The sequence below is a fragment of the Photinus pyralis genome, unplaced genomic scaffold (assembly GCF_008802855.1).
Source record: "Photinus pyralis isolate 1611_PpyrPB1 unplaced genomic scaffold, Ppyr1.3 Ppyr1.4_LG8, whole genome shotgun sequence".
Taxonomy (NCBI): domain Eukaryota; kingdom Metazoa; phylum Arthropoda; class Insecta; order Coleoptera; family Lampyridae; genus Photinus; species Photinus pyralis.
The window spans coordinates 21,824,800-21,841,390 of record NW_022170819.1 but is presented as its reverse complement, the minus strand read 5'-3'; the positions used below and the strand labels follow the sequence as shown (position 1 = coordinate 21,841,390).

Here is a 16,591-nt window from a genome sequence, read left to right as displayed (position 1 = left end):
TTAATAACCCCGGTAAGAACAGTGACGCTTTAGTTCCTTAAATCAGTAAACTGTAATAATAAAATAAACAATAAATACGTGTATTTTAAATTCCGTAAATACCCGACCTGATCCTATCTATTGACCGCATTACGATTACTCTGAATGCAGGGGCACCTCTAAAACGAGTCACTCTGTAATTGGGCGAAATCCTGTTGAGGGCCCAGAACAAGAGGGACAATAAATAAATAAATTACGTTTCTCCTTGGTTATACTTGTGTTATATTATGGTTATACTTATATATAGACTCCTCAGGTTGCGCTGTTCAAATTATACACCCGCTTACTATGAGAAATATCATGTTCAATCGGGACTTCGCTAATTGATAGCTGCTATGGTCTATATTTGCCCATTAGTAATCGTTTACAGTTGTGTTGCTGCAATCCAGGAACCCTCGAAGACATTGAAAGTGATAACCGAATAACGCCATACGTAAAAAACAAATCAACAAAACAATACCGATCACGGTCGGAGTACGATACAATCGTCACTTGATGCGACACCGTTGTCTTTTCTGCTTGAACGAAACTGGATACCCATATACGAAACAAAACCATACAGATTTCCAATGTTAAAAGTTAAAGAAGCTATTGTTTCCATTAGAAAAACCAAAACTTTGTGACATCCTACAAATGATAGCCGGACTGGTCTCCATATCATGGTGTGCCAATCATTATTTTTTTGTAACCTCGCAGAAGTTATGAAATGCAGTATCATATGGTAAGATAATGTGAATGATCCCCTAGTAATTGTATACTACTTGAAATTTGAACCAATCCGATGTCTGTTATCCGAATCATTGTTTTCAACCAACTTTTGACTTCATAGCTTATTGTATCTTATCACGTAAAGTCGAGACGCTTAAATCTCTTAATCACCAAACCATTTGTAAGATATCATATCATATTAAGTCGCAAATCCATACATTATAGTATGAAACGGGTAAGCAGATCAACGATTACAATTGAAACTATTACTGATTTTTAATTAGAAATTGCGAATTGCAGTTATAGGGGCGGGCCCCGCGGGTTTAGTTTCGGCGAAATATGCATTACAGAAATCCTACGAGTGTGATGTCTTTGAGCAAACAGGTTCCTTGGGAGGCAATTGGGTGTACAGCGAAGGCGAAGGTGGCAGTGAGGTTCAGTCAAGTATCTACAAGGATTTAGTGTAAGTCGATATTGCAATTCTATGTAATACCACCTTCACCCTCATGTTTAGGGTTAATGTCCCTAAAGAAATAATGACGTACTCAGATCATCACTATCCAATAACTTTGAAAGAATCGTATATTGCTCATCATCACGTTCTTGAGTATTACCAGAGTTACGCTGAAATGTTTGGACTAAACAAGATAATTATGGTAGGTAGTACAGCTCTAATGTTCAAAGAATATTTTTATGTATATTGTAGTACCACATGCGTGTTACTCAAGTAAATCCAATGGAACACAACCAGTGGCTACTAAAAGTTAAAAATCTCAAGACGAACACTGAAACCAGCACTTGCTACGATTGCGTCTTTGTTTGTAATGGTCGCTTTAAGGATGGTTACATCCCCAAAATTCCGGGACAGAATTTGTTTAATGGCAGTCAAATACATAGCCACGCATTTAGAGTGACCGACCCTTACAAAGGACAAAGAGTTTTAATAGTGGGAGGTCACCATTCTGGACAGGATATCGCTACACTCATTTGTAAGGTTGCCAATCATGTACGTATAGTAATTCCAGGCAATCAAATACTAAAATACTTTACAGGTTTATATAAGTTCGCGTGAAGAATTAAAGGTTGTTGTCCCAGATAACCTTACTCAAAAACCCGAGGTTACTGGATTTACTAAGTGCAGTGCACTTTTCAATGATGGCTCGATGGAGCAGATTGACAGCGTAGTTTATTGCTCGGGTACTGACTGAAATCGGACGAAATAAAACCTAACCATGACGCTCCACTTTTATAGGGTACCTGTATACCTGCCCCTTTTTAACCGAACGATGCGGGGTTAAAGTTGAAAATAACGGTATAGCTCCTTTATACAAACAAATCGTCAACATTGAGCACCCTACAATGTTTTTTATCGCTCTTCCGTACGTTGGCATAGGACCCACTACCTTCGACTTGCAAGTAAGTACGTTAAAACTAGGAGGTATATAAGTAATAGTTTCAGGTTCGTTTTGCAATGGAATTACTGGAAGAAAAATTTAAACTTCCCTCAAAAGAAGCAATGTTAGAGGAATGGGAGAAATTTCTTGAAATGAAACACAAAGAAAATGTCCCGAAAAAGCACATTCACAGAATCGATAACGGTAGAGCAGCTGAAATATATGCCGAAGATCTTGCGGTTACTGCAAACGTTTTTAAATTACCCCCCGTCCTTTTTAAAATATTTGAAAGAGTATTACTTAAGAGAGATCGTATGAATTATAGAATTATTGACGATGAGAACTTTGAAGTAACAATACCCTAAAGCAGTATTGTCGAACCAACATAAATTGTAGGTACAAAAAATAAATTTTATATAGAACAAATAATTTGACTATAAAACCCTGTAAAACCAGTCGAGCGTATTTGTAATAATTGTGGTCACGTTTCATTGAAATTCTTGCCCTAGTAGCACAGGGGGTAAGGGTAACGTTCAACAACAAATTAGAGACAAGGTGAAATCTCTGTTACACATTTTCCCTGTGTAGGAGCGGGAGTAGTACAGCTACCAGTACAATAACCCTACCGCAGAGGGTACTGCGTGTCGTAAGAGGCGACTAATCAAAAGTCCCACCCTACCCCAACTGTTTTCTTTGTTTTAAAATCCGTGAGTTATATAGTTGTGGTATGTTTCTCAAATTTATATTTTCTAAAATGTCTAGATAACCGTATAACAATCTAATTTTTTTCTTAAAATAAAGTATTTCGCGGTGAGGATTGAGCCCCTCATGGAAAAAAGTCATATTAATGATCATTTTTAAATCTTTTGTTGCATCTTTGACATTGGCTCTTTGTGAATTGCCACTACCATATGGGTTCAAATTTTTGCTACTACCATACCGTTTATTTGTAAGTTTAGATTGATGACAAAGTCAGGCAGTTTAGCCTAGCAAACTAGAATGATTAGGGGGTGGACCCGAGTATTGCTCTTCAACTTTGGAACCGAGTTGCGTAAGGGGTCGGTAGGGTTCGCGATATAAAGGTTTTTGTTTCTTTTCGAAGATATGACCGCTAGGAATGGTGAAGGTCCTCCCACATTTGACGGTTAGCGGAAGATATTAAAAAATAATCGGGTGGAGTAGGACAGACGATGTTTTAAACGCAGAGTGGCGAGTGTAAGGTTCCCTCCGTAGGTCCTTTAGACCGTCCCGCTTACCGGAAATCGGAGTCTTGGGTGGTTGTTGCCCCCGCTTTTAAGTCCAATACTTCTTTGTTGGGTGTCTAGAGAGTGGCGTTTCTAGATACAGTTTTTTGTATATAGCGCAATAGGTGGGTACTTTCCACGGCACTGTATGCTATTTTTCCTCCACCAAAACAAGGCACGGTTTGAATAACTAAATAGGACCCATGGGTGTAGGTGTGATTTTATTTGAATTAGTAGGTAAGTTGTGACGAGTTAGGAAAAGTTTTATCGAACTAAGGTCAAATACAAGAGGTACTTGGTAGGGTTGATTTGTGAAATTGTGAAAAAAAATTTAAAGGGTAGAATTTGGTTTTGTAGGTTTGTTTTTTTTAGAAATCGTTTGGGGATAAGCTCTTGTTTATTTTTAACTTGTCGTTTTTCAAATCGCATTTGGTTGTTTTACTTTCAAAAACAAAAAGGGGGTACTGTAACGGTCAATATTTCATAACGACCGTGCACGCATATCTGTAAACGATAGACGCACCCGCATGCATGCGACAATTAATCCTTCCTCACAACTATTTCGGAATGCAAACTCAGTTTAATCAGAATTGAATTTGTGCCATAATGGTCTAGTGGCAAGGATACTCGGCTTGCAACCGGGCGGCTCTGGTTCGATTCTTTGCATGAACAGTTTTTTAATGTTGAGGAGTTTTCCAAAGGGATTACGGGTCTGTTATTCGCGAATATGCTCCCAGGCCACTATTTCGCAGCGACTGTTCTGGTTCCCACTTTTGTATGTATACGTCGTCCAACAACGCCACGCTCTCAGCTGTATAAAAAGATACAAAATTGCACTTTAGGACGGATGATTATTCATCTACGCTAAGTGACATGGAAATTGCAACACCAGGAAATTTTTTAACAATAAATTTAATTTAAGTCTCCCCTCTTTTCTCAGCCAAAACAATTTGTACTTTAGTCATTGAATAAAAAATTAGTCTAATGATGTTATTCTGTGATCATTTAATTTTATCAATTGCTTGTGTAGTGTATAGTTTGAAGGCATTAATGTAAGTACGTCAGGAATGGTTTAATTTTCCTCATTGGTCCGTCATTTGGAAATTCCCACTGATAAATCCTGACTATTCGGAATATGTATTTAACTGTATTACACGTTGTGTAGTATTATTCTTATATGGCAGAATTCCTGTGTGGCAATCGTAATCCTCGGTTTTAACTTGTACTTTCTGGCTATTATCTATAGCGTTAACTATTATTTCACAACAGCCCTGTTATAAATAAATCCTACATACTAGATATGAAAGTGTATCAGGCTGTATAATGATCTCTTATCAAACACCATTCAAAATTTGAATTTGGTGGGTGATTTGATCAACAAATGATTAACTAAATATGTAAGGAACTTTGAACCCACCATTTTTTAGTTCATTTTTCGAGCATCTGGAAAATCAAATTATAGTTTGCAGATTTTTGGATTGTTACGCTGAAAGTTTTCGTCACGCTCGAATTTATGCCACTTAAAAAGAAATATTTTGAGTGTGAATGCGCTGTATTAGAATACGACATGCTTTTAATGAGCCATTAAATAAACTGATTATACCCCATTTCGAGCCAGGATGGACAACAAAATTTCAAATTTTAATTGGCCGTTACTGTTGGCGATTTGAAAAACAAACTTGGTTGTTTATCACAATGAGTTTTTATCACTCGAAATGCTACGAAATAGGCTAACCTCTATTTTAACATAAAATTAAGCTTGCAGGCAACTCACACTCTCACCAGTCTGATTTCAATAACCTTTTCTGAACGACGCGATTTAAAAACAGCAACTACATTCTTGTTTAGATTTTTTCACTCAAAATGAAGTTGGTAAACACAAAAATTTTGGCGCGCCTTAAATGATACTCGCGAAATTAGCTGCAAATAACCGCTATTATGCAAAATTTTCACACACAAATAATACGTGCTAATTCTTAGAAAGTATGACCTCGTCTGCCGAAAGCCCACTTTATATTTCGGTCTCACCAACTTTTTTTTTTCTCTAAAATGCATACTTTCTTATCGCTCTTATTCCAAGCATACCTTTGTTCACGTTCGCTATGAAGCGGTATGTGTAAATTTTCCTATGTTGAATAAAATACAATTTTGAAAATAAAACTTTTGAAAACGGTTAAGCGAGCATCTATTACAATGTTAAATCAACAAATTGTCATTATTTCAATATATCTAACCACAAAATATGTACCTGAAAGCTGCAGTATTGAGTATAACATTTTACCATATATGGTATATAATAGTTATATAACTATGGTATGTAACAGTTACTATGTTATGTTACATAACGTTAGACTGGCGTTAAGTGAAATTTTTTACAAAATCGCAATGCAACAATATCAACCTTAAGTTTGTAATCTTTGTAGATGAAGGTGGCAGTTGTCGGTGCAGGACCTTCGGGTCTTGTCGCGGCAAAGTACTCAGTACAGCGCGGGCATGAATGTGACGTGTTTGAGCAAACTGGCGCCTTTGGCGGTGTGTGGATCTATACTGATGAGGTTGGTGTCGATAAAGAAGGTGTGTTAATTCACACTGCGATGTACAAGGATTTAACTTAAGTTTCTAAATAACAACTGTTACTCCATAGTCAGTGTAGCACCAATTTTCCCAAGGAATTAATGTCAGTAGTTTAAGGACCGCCTGAGCCAGACAGTCACATGCCGCGCCAGGCGAAAGTGAGGTTTGCGCGCACGTGTACGAGACGTACTGAACAGGTAAACATAAACAGATAAACAGGTAAACAGATAAACAGGTAAACAAGATCTGCTTCTTTTTTTAAAAATAAAGCTAGTTCTGTTTATCTGTTTACCTGTTTATCTGTTTATGTTTACCTGTTTATCTGTTTACCTGTTTATCTGTTTACCTGTTTATCTGTTTACCTGTTTATCTGTTTACCTGTTTATCTGTTTATCTGTTTACCTGTTTATCTGTTTACCTGTTTATCTGTTTACCTGTTTATCTGTTTACCTGTTTATCTGTTTACCTGTTTATCTGTTTACCTGTTTATCTGTTTATGTTTACCTGTTCAGTACGTCTCGTACACGTGCGCGCAAACCTCACTTTCGCCTGGCGCGGCATGTGACTGTCTGGCTCAGGCGGCCCTTAAACTACTATCCAAATACAATGCGTCGAGACTACCGCCCTCTCTTGGTGGAAATTTCTCTTATTTGAGGTATTTCTACAGTAGTCCTAGAACAAATAATTCTATAAATTTCACATCATTACTTACCACCCCGTCCTCGGACTAGTCCGTTTTGATTACCCCTAATGTCATAATACCTACTCATTTCAGGTACAGTCTCTCCCCTGGCCCAATGCGAATGGATACATATACGAGCCGCGTGAATTTGAAAACTCAACCATAGGCGTGTAGTGTACATCCCTTTCCAATGATGTGTCACTCGACCCAATGTTCAATTTAAAATTATTGAAGGGGTGGCAACTCTGCTTAGGGGGTTGACAACAGGGGTGTAAATTTTGAAGTAAAAGATGTGCCTCTTCCAACGGAGGTCGACGTGTTTTTGCGTTAGTTTCAAAAACTATTTCTTTTCGAGTTATACAGTCTGTTTCGTTTTTGTTGGGCCACCCTCTGTAATTATTTGAATTGGTAGTTGACTGAGTAAAAGGGCAGTTTCTTGAATGAATTCCTATGCGTCTACACTTGGAACAAAATGCTAATGCGTCGCCTCATAGATTCAAGAAATATACCCTTTTTACTCAAAATTCGTTTTATATTCCATGAAACAACTGTAGTTTTCTATTACGTGGAGGAGAAAGCATATTATCTTATAACTTTAATTCAAGTCTCCCCCCTTTTCTCAGTCATAACAGTTTGTACTTTAGTCTAATGACGCTTTATTGTGTGAGTTTATCAATTGCTTGTACGTGTATTGTGTATTGTTTGAAAGCATTAATGTAAGTATAAACAGGACTTTTTTGATTTTCCTCATTGCTCTGTAATTGGAAATTCCCATCACTTTCCACAAAACTGATAAATCCTTATCTAGCCGGCTAATGTGAATATTTATTTAACTGTATTACAAGTTGTACAGTATTATACCTTACATTATACGGTAGAATTCATGTGTGACAATCCTAATTCTCAGTAAGTACCTACTTTCCGTTGCGATTCGGTTGGGTAAGCAGCACAACTACCTATAATTTGCCAAAAATTGCTAATGCACTTCTCATCATGTCAATTTCAATAAACAATTAAGTATGTTGAATGTTGCATGCGAACTTAAATCGTTATTACTATAACATCCCATAAAATCCTTGTAATATCGCTAATTTTGCTTCGCTATTAGGTACAGATTACGGTCACAGTATATCCTTCAATATACTGTGTTACGGTGTTAACTAATGGGTAGGTACTTCACAACAGCACTGTTGTAAATCTTTCATTCATTAGAATAGAATTAAATAACACTAATAACATTTTTTATATTTGATTAAAAATGACATATTGAAATTATCACCATGTAAACTAAAAACAAACGTTCCAGATCCACCCATGGATCGCCACAGTACTCCCCCGCCAGTGCATGCTAATGCACGATTTAACGTCACGTCAGCGATTTGTTCGTTGGTTTGATAATTCTTCCCGCTTTTGTGATCATTGGGGTATCTGCGAATCTCACCTTAGGTTTATCTGGCACTTCGATGAAACTATGCGGTGTCGGGTCAGAATGTGAGGAAGTTTGAGTGTAATCATTACTCTCGCAAAAGTATGGTTTTAGTCGGTTGATGGAAACATGTCTGAGTTTGCCTTTAACTTCTATAGTGAAATATTTATCATTTCGATCTTGCACTTCATAGGGGCCTTCGTATGGTGCTTGTAATGGAGATCGTACGTAGTCTTTCCTTACCAGTACGTGTGAGCAGCTAGACAACTCTCGAAACACAAAGATGTCGGATTGTTTGGCGTGGTTGGTCGCAGGAATGGGTTGCATTTCATTGAAATGTTTGCGTAATTGTACCACAAACTCTGATTGTATTGATTGAGAGCTCTGGTCGCAGGTTACGAAGCAACTTGGTAAATTTATAGTTGTTCCATATACCAGTTCTGCCGACGTTGAATTGAAGTCCTCGCGGAATGCCGTGCGTAGTCCTAACAAGACAATCGGAAGTATCCGTGTCCAGTTCTGCTGGTTGTGACATGTAATTGCGGTCTTCAAAGTCCTATGCCATCTCTCGATGAGACCGTTGGCTTGCGGGTTGTATGCAGTTGTGCGTTGTCGTTTAAATCCTATTAATTTACCGAGTTCAGAAAATAAGGTCGATTCAAATTGGCGACCTTGGTCGGTGACAACGGTAGTTGGTGTCCCGAATCGTGTTATCCAATTGTCAAATACGGCACGAGCTACTGTTTCTGCTCGGATGTCTGCAACGGGTACTGCCTCGACCCATCGCGTATATCGGTCGATTAACGTTACGCAGTATCGCTTATCTTCAGACGTTGGTAGTGGGCCTATTATGTCTAGATGGATGTGTTCAAATCTCCTGATATTTTCTGGAAATTTTCCAACTTGCGATTTTACGTGGCGTGTTATTTTTGCAATTTGGCAGTTGGGGCACGTTTTTGTCCAGTGATGGATGTCGCGTTTCATATTATGCCATACAAAATTTTTTGTTATAGTCTTTATGCCGGATCTTATACCTGGGTGAGCTAATTTGTGGACGCTTTCAAAAACTGTTCTTTGGAACTTCTTCGGTACGTACGGGCGTTGGTGTCCTGTTGAAACGTCACAGTAAATTGTTTTATTTGTTCCAAGTATCGAGATCCGTTTGAGTTGCAACGTTGTACTTCCTTGTAAAAGTTTTGTGAGCTGTTCATCCGTCGTTTGTGCATCTGCGAGCTCCTCATAATTAATGGTACTAGGAATTGATAATTGTTCCACTCGCGAAAGTGTGTCCGCTACCACGTTATCTTTACCCGAAATATGTTGGATATCTGTGGTGAATTGGAACACTAAATCGAGGTGTCTCTGTTGTCTTGGGGATGCCTTCTCCGGTTTTTGTCGGTAGGCATATGTGAGCGGCTTGTGATCCGTAAATAATGTGAACGGACGGCCTTCTATTATGGGTCGAAAGTGTTTAATGCTTGAATACGCTGCCAGTAATTCCCTGTCGTATGCGCTGTATCGACGTTGCGTGTCGGTAAGCTTTGCGGAAAAAAAACTGAGGGGCTGCCAATGGCCTCGTACTGCCTGCTGTACGACTGCACCAATCGCTATGTCCGATGCGTCTACCATTACTGCTAGTTTAGCTTCGGGTATTGGGTGAGCCAAAACTGTTGCTTCTGCTAGTTGTCGTTTGGTCTCTTCGAATGCTGTGCGACAGCTGGTGGACCATTCTATCTTAGTTTTGTCATTTTTTGTAGAACCTTTCAAAAGATCAGTGAGTGGTGCTTGTTTCGAGCAGCTTGCGGTAAAAACTTTCTATAAAAGTTCAGCATACCTAGGAAATCTTCTTAGGTCCTTAACGGTTCGTGGTGGTTTATAATCTACGATGGCTTGTACACGTCCCTGTGCCGGTCCAATTCCATTCTCATTAACAGAATGTCCGAGAAATGTAACTTCGGGTTGCCCAAATACGCACTTTCCTGTGTTGATGACAAGGCCATACTGTTGAAGACGTTGGAAAACTTGTTCGATGTGTTTCAGATGTTCTACTTCGTTTGTAGAAGCGATTAAAATGTCGTCAATGTAAGAAAAACAAAAATCTAATCCGCGTAAAACCGAGTGTATAAACCGTTGAAATGTTTGTGCTGCATTTCGCAAACCGAATGTCATGCGAGTAAATTCAAACAACCCGAACGGTGTTGATATGGCGGTTTTGGGGACATCGCTTGGTTCAACTGGTATTTGATGATACGCTCTCACTAAATCCAGTGTGGAGAAGATCTTGCATCCATTCAGATTGTGTGTAAAATCACTTAGGAGTGGTATGGGGTACCTATCGGGGACTGTGACCGCATTTAGACCACGGTAATCTCCACAGGGTCTCCACTGGCCGTTAGTTTTCTTAACTAATTGAAGTGGACTGGCCCATTCGCTATCCGATGGCCGGCAAATTCCTTGGGACATCATGAACTCGAATTGATCCTTAGCGATTTTCAGTTTTTCCGTAGAAAGTCTTCTTGTTTTTGATGTTACTGGTGCACCTTTAGTTTCAATAACATGTGTAACGTTATGCTTCACAGTATCGGGCGAAAATATTTTCTCCACTGTTATATCTTTGAACTTACGTAGTAATGTTACGATGCTGTGGTTGCCTATGTTATCTGAGATAGGAGTGAGAGACAATGGTGTATTGATTTTAGATATTTGTGCGAGTGAATGAATTGAACTTAACGGATCGATGATGCGTCGCCGTTTTACATCTACTATTAATCCATAATAATGTATAAAATCTGCACCAATTATGGGTTTCTTCACATCCGCGATAATAAATTTCCAGTTGAAATTTCGACGTAGACCTAGTTCTAGACGTATAGTACGTGTGCCATATGTGTGGATTGTTGAATGATTCGCTGCGTATAATGGCGAGCCGCGGTTGCACTCATTTTTTTCTTTGACATTGGCAGGTATTACGGAAACGTCAGCACCGGTGTCAATTAAATAATGGTTTCTCGTTATCCGGTCATAAATGAATAAGCGGTGAGTGAAGGGACCGTCGCATACCGCTATTTGGGACGGACCTGTTAGTTTTCCGCAGTTGTTTCAAATGCACATGGTTTTGTGCATTTCTTTGCCCTTTCTGCAAAACGGCGGTGGTAATAACATAATCCCTCCGGTGGTGGAGTAGCATTAGATCGTTCCCTCGTTCTGCTTTTCGATCTGTTTCGCGGAATAGGGTTCCTGTGTCCACGAAGTTTGTTCAGCTCACGAAAAATATCGCGTTTGAATTCTTCTAATTTCTTATCTAAATCGGTTTCATGATGGGTATTCATGCGTGATGAATTTGATTGCACTTCACGTGTGGCGACATCTGTTACTACCGAGTTAGAATATGTTTCAACAATTTTATCGGCCATGATGGCCAAATTGTCTAACGATTCAGAGCTAATTGTTAAAACTACTTGTACTTGTTGGGGAAGTCGCTGTAGCCACAGTTTCTTTAGCAACTCATTGGAGATACTGGTACCGGATAGCGTCTTCATTTCTCTGAGTAACTGAGTTGGTTTACGATCGCCCAAGTCAAGATCGCGTAACAGTTTTTGTAGCTTCGCATCTTCCGATTCCGTGAGGCGGGATATAAGTGCATTTCGAAGTGTATCAAATTTATGGTTTTCTGGTGGTGATGTGATAATGTCGCTTACCAGTTTTAGTGCTTTTTGACTTAATGCAGCTACGACTGTAAAGTATTTTGTGGTATCTGCAGTTATGCGCGATAGCTCGAACTGGGCTTCTACCACTTTGAACCACAAGGCTGGATCTTCCTCCCAAAATACGGGTGGTTTGACTGTAATTTTCTCGATAGCTGTGCTCGTAACAGAAGTCGATGTACTTGGCGGTAAGATTGGAGTATTCGTTTCGGATGCATCATTGTTATTTGCCATTTTAAACGTAAAAATGCAAACGTTTTACTGTTTGATTTATATGACGTTTATGGAGATATAACTGTATGCCTGTTCCTGTCAGTAGATAACTGTTATTTTCCTTGTTTCTTAATGACGGTGTGTTGTTTATCGAGGGTCACCAATGTAGTGTGGTCACTATTCAGCGTTTAGAATAGAATTAAATAACACTAATAACATTTTTTATATTTGATTAAAATGACATATTGAAATTATCACCATGTAAACTAAAAACAAACGTTCCAGATCCACCCATGGATCGCCACATAATCAATTTAACACGGAGAAAGTTTTATTCAGATTTTTTTGGTGTCCAAGATTTATTTCAGGTGGAATTTTGGGAAGTTGGTCGAGGCCCCCGGGATTGAGAAATGCTTCAGACTAATTCCCCTACATCCCTCTACTTCCCAAACACCCACCGTGGGGGAACCCACCAAATAAGGAAAAAACAAATGTGTCAGTTACTTGTGCAACAACAACCACTCACTTCAGCTTTGAACATGACCTTTTGGAACAGCTCATAGTTCCTATAATATAAATGATAAACCATTTTATAGTCCATATAACCTACTTCATTAAAAAATTACATGTTTGAGTTGTTCGGCTTGTCCACGTGTATTTTCCACACCATAGTCGTTTCCAACATGCTCAGCGTTAGGAAACATTACCGATATAAAACCGAAACTAAAGCGATTTATCATAAGACTGCACGAGATTTAATGGTTTGACATCCACATTGAGATTTACGTCATATAGCTACCTAACGGCCCACCGTATATTCCAAAATCGTATTAAAACTGATTACATTTTCTTTCGCTTTTACTTGGAAAGGAGAAAAATAAAACTGATTTATTGCGCTTTATATTGCAAATCGAACCTCATTAAATGTCTAAGTGGAGTTCACTGTTTTTCAGTAGGTAATGAGTTTTCCATTAGTTCGAAATGTTAAAACGCGCAATGTGGTTCATTTTCTAGAACCTTTAATTCAACTTCACTAGACGATCCAACTTTGTTAGTAATCATTCTTCAGTTGTCTCTTGTAGGATCGAGTATGGGCAAGTGCTTCATTGATCTTTCTGTTTGACATGTTGCACATTCTCTTGTACCTTCTGTCTGTCGAAAAATGTTTGTAAAATACAACGTGAGGATTTTTTGTAAAATTCAGGAAATGTGGGGGTATTAACTAATCCAAACGGCATCTTACTTAAACAAAATTGAAAAGAGTAAAAAAAGTTTTTGGGAAACTATCTCTTAATAAGAAAATCTACAGCGGAAGGATTTCTGTACAATAATTAAAAAGCGACCTAAGAAGCTTTCCAATAGAACATCCGTAGACTCCTTTACGAAGGAAATAGAGAATAATATGTGTTTCTAAAAAGAAAAAACATGTTTTGTAGGTACAGTTTCTGAAAAAAATTTCTAGGACCTTTTTAACAAATATTCCAAAAATGATTCCTTCTAACCAAATTTCCAGAACTAATTTAGAGAATTACACAAATAGTTTTTCAAGATGGCGAATATTGTTTGGAAGGATGTTCATAGGAAGAGAAGGGCTTGGGGTGCATAGAAAGTTCTTGTAACGGGAGTTCGTTTAGCGGTTGAATTTTTTCGAAGGTTATGTTTCTAATTGTGGGAAATTTTGAAACGAGTTAAAACGACTCGACTATCATATAATGGACGGATTTTTCTGAAATTGTACGAACGGGTGCTTCCTAAACAAAATTAAATGCACATAAAAAATAGACTGTAAATAATACATATTGAAAAAGAAACTGAAAAGATAACGTGAAAACATTTTGAGGAGAACATGAAAGGAAACTATAACGGGGAACTTCATGACGGTTTGAGGGTAAACGTTTGAAGATTACTTGCCGATTATTCCAGAAGAAAATGAGGAGAATGTATCTGGATTAAATCACTTTGCAATTTAACACTGACACTATGGGGGAATAAAATTCTTACTTGATTAATTTGTCATCAAAAATCTATGTCATCAAAAATTATCGAAAACATATTTTTCGGAAAGATTAAACGAAAAGAAATGAGAGAAGCCCTTTGTTGATGTGTATTTGGTTCGACGAAGCTGGTTAAAAATAAAATCTGGATAATGAACCTTTACTGCTACAATGTTCACAAAGGTTTAGGCTAAGCTTAAATTTAAAGCCTTTCCAGAGAGTCAAAAGTAAATTTATTTTGAAATTCAGTATAGCTACAATTTAATGTCACATTAAAGTTATTAAATTGATTAAAACAAAGACCTGCAAAATAAAACGCAGAGGATTTATTTTTAATTTATTAATGGACCAACATTGCTGAGGAATGCAAAGTAGATACGAGCTTGGATTCTAAAAGAGTTCCAGAATAAACACACAATTAATTGGCATGACAAAATTTATTCTAAAAGAAACACCTGCAAGAAAGAAAAGCTTACAAATCTTGTATGGACGTATTACCCCGCACGCAAGCGTTCGACAAATAAAATACGAAATCTTAAAATTACTGTAATTGTGAAGCTTGGTACTTTAATAGGGAAAGTAGCCGATTAAATAGGTCACTGAGCGGTATAATCATAATAATTGGGTGCGACACGAGACCGCGTCATAGGCTCATCCTCATAAATAACATTAACACGGCCTGTACAATTCACTCACCACCTACACGTGGGAGACACTCAGGTTAAAGGTCTATTAATTAATTAAGAGCAACTTAACTGCAGTAACACGATCCCTTAGATCCTTGCACCCATCCGTGCACAATCGCGACCAGCCACATTTATCAAATAGAGGTTGCGCTGACCATAAGTCATCCTTCTTACGATACTTACAGCTATTTTTTTAAATAATCCAAATAATCTGGTCGTACAAGGTTCCGCGTATAAAGGCGCACTAAACTCAAGCAAACGCCGACAGCTTCTGAATTTTACTTTGCCTTATAACACAGAATTAGATGACAAACCATGTGTTGTAAAATTCCTCCGTTAGATGTCGCCTATTGTCATCCTCATCCTTTGAAGTCAATATCCCATCTGTTTTGTGCTTCTCCTTGTCCCTATAAAAGTATGATTGTTAAGACTTGGAGAACTGAAATCCTGCACCTCTTAACGACCAGAAACCAGAACCAGATTCCATACAAAGCATTATTATAACCCAGATTAGAAACCCAATTTTAATTTATTTCCGATTTGTTTTCATTCACAGAGAGCTTTCCATTTATTTCATTATTTCCCAGACGTTTTAATTGGGTAGCTAGTTTCATTTTGCCGCCTTATTCGCTTATTACTGGTGTCGTTGATCCTTGTAGGGTTATAACCTACCTTATACGGCACTAGTATCTTGCGTTTATGCATTCGGCCGATAGATCGGAATTGAGTCCAAGAATCAGCATGTCCGTACCTGCCCTTCGATTCAACTGACTTAAGGGGAGAAGTCGCTTAAAACGTATCGAAGTTTCCTTAAAGGGCGTCGCCAGGTAAATCCTTGCCGATTGTATTTGGGAAGCAGAGAGGCAATATTCTATTCCGTTTAAATAAACTAGGGTCTGTGTCTCCAGTATTTAAGGAAGCACCACTGTCACCATAAAATAACTCGCCAATCAAAACGGAACGCGGCAAATGTCCCCACTGCTCCAGATGAAACGCGCAATTCTTCGTAACACCGTATCTCTTAATAGCAATAAACACGTGTGTAATTAATTTTCGCCGGATAAAACTCCCTATCGCAAACGACCAGATGCGTCTGACTTCTAACACTTTATCTAAATTGAAAAAATTACAAATGCGATAATATTTAAACACGAATTGCGCATTTTGAAAATTTCTAAAAGGAAAAGCAACACAGAGATACCAATTCAAATAAAACGAACCAACTCTTCGAGGATTTATAAGGAAATTTCTATAAAAATTTCGGGTTTTGGATAACGATTTCATAGAAAGTTTTTTAAAGGAAGCTTCTAAGAAAATCTCCAGCCATTAATATTTTTGGGAGGACTTTTAAGGAGAGTTGAGAGATTCCGCGAACCATTTTCAAGGGTTCTAGAGAGTTGAAGTTGAAGCTGGTCCTTTAATCTGATAATTACAAATCAACCTAGGATTTGAACCCTAGAATTAAAACGAGACTTTGAACCCTAAAAGAAAATCAAAGGTAACCCTCTTTGTTGATAACGTAAAATGTACATACCTCTCTAAATAAGAGGGCTAATTATAGACCAATGCAACAGTCGTCGATGGAAAATTACAATGTGTCAAATATTATATCCACCGAAACCTAAAGAAAGATGCACTTCAAGTAGATACATAAAATGCAAATGGCGCACTTACGAAGAAGCAAAAAAGATCGCAACTATATCCACCCTACAATGCTGCGGAATCCCTCAAATATATGAATTCAATTGTCAAAATGAATAAAATATGGATGGCGGCAATTAAAATTCCACGTGTTTTCACTAACGCCTCAACGGTTTTTCTAACGAAATGCACTCTGTTACAGCTCACCAACGAAAGAGGACGACAAGGGCCGACAACCGATAACCACGGCGCGGTAAAAAATTTGGTTCAAATTCCAACAATAGAT

At 38.1% G+C, this 16,591-nt stretch overlaps 1 protein-coding gene across 4 annotated transcripts; it reads left to right on the top strand.

Annotated features, from left to right (window-relative positions):
- The first annotated feature begins 42 nt into the window (after window positions 1–42).
- LOC116178765 (dimethylaniline monooxygenase [N-oxide-forming] 5-like) lies at window positions 43–2,558 on the top strand. 4 transcript variants are annotated; one of them, XM_031498360.1, is made up of 7 exons: window positions 43–982; window positions 1,032–1,210; window positions 1,262–1,403; window positions 1,454–1,753; window positions 1,800–1,944; window positions 2,000–2,159; window positions 2,207–2,409. In XM_031498360.1, exons 1-7 carry the CDS (start codon window positions 974–976, stop codon window positions 2,268–2,270), a joined length of 999 nt encoding a protein of 332 aa, XP_031354220.1. In that variant the 5' UTR covers window positions 43–973; the 3' UTR covers window positions 2,271–2,409. The 4 variants fall into 4 exon arrangements, with proteins under 4 accessions (XP_031354220.1, XP_031354216.1, XP_031354217.1 ...); XM_031498356.1 differs by having other exon boundaries at window positions 47–982; window positions 2,000–2,163; window positions 2,207–2,558; XM_031498357.1 differs by having other exon boundaries at window positions 49–760; window positions 1,048–1,210; window positions 2,000–2,163; window positions 2,207–2,558.
- Window positions 2,559–16,591: the final 14,033 nt, after the last annotated feature.

What these genes read in the sequence shown, in the direction of transcription:
- LOC116178765 (XM_031498356.1), top strand. An exon ending in GACTAAACAAGATAATTATG is followed by an intron (nt 1,404 to 1,453) that starts GTAGGTAGTACA and finishes TGTATATTGTAG; the next exon opens with TACCACATGCGTGTTACTCA. An exon ending in TTTGTAAGGTTGCCAATCAT is followed by an intron (nt 1,754 to 1,799) that starts GTACGTATAGTA and finishes AATACTTTACAG; the next exon opens with GTTTATATAAGTTCGCGTGA.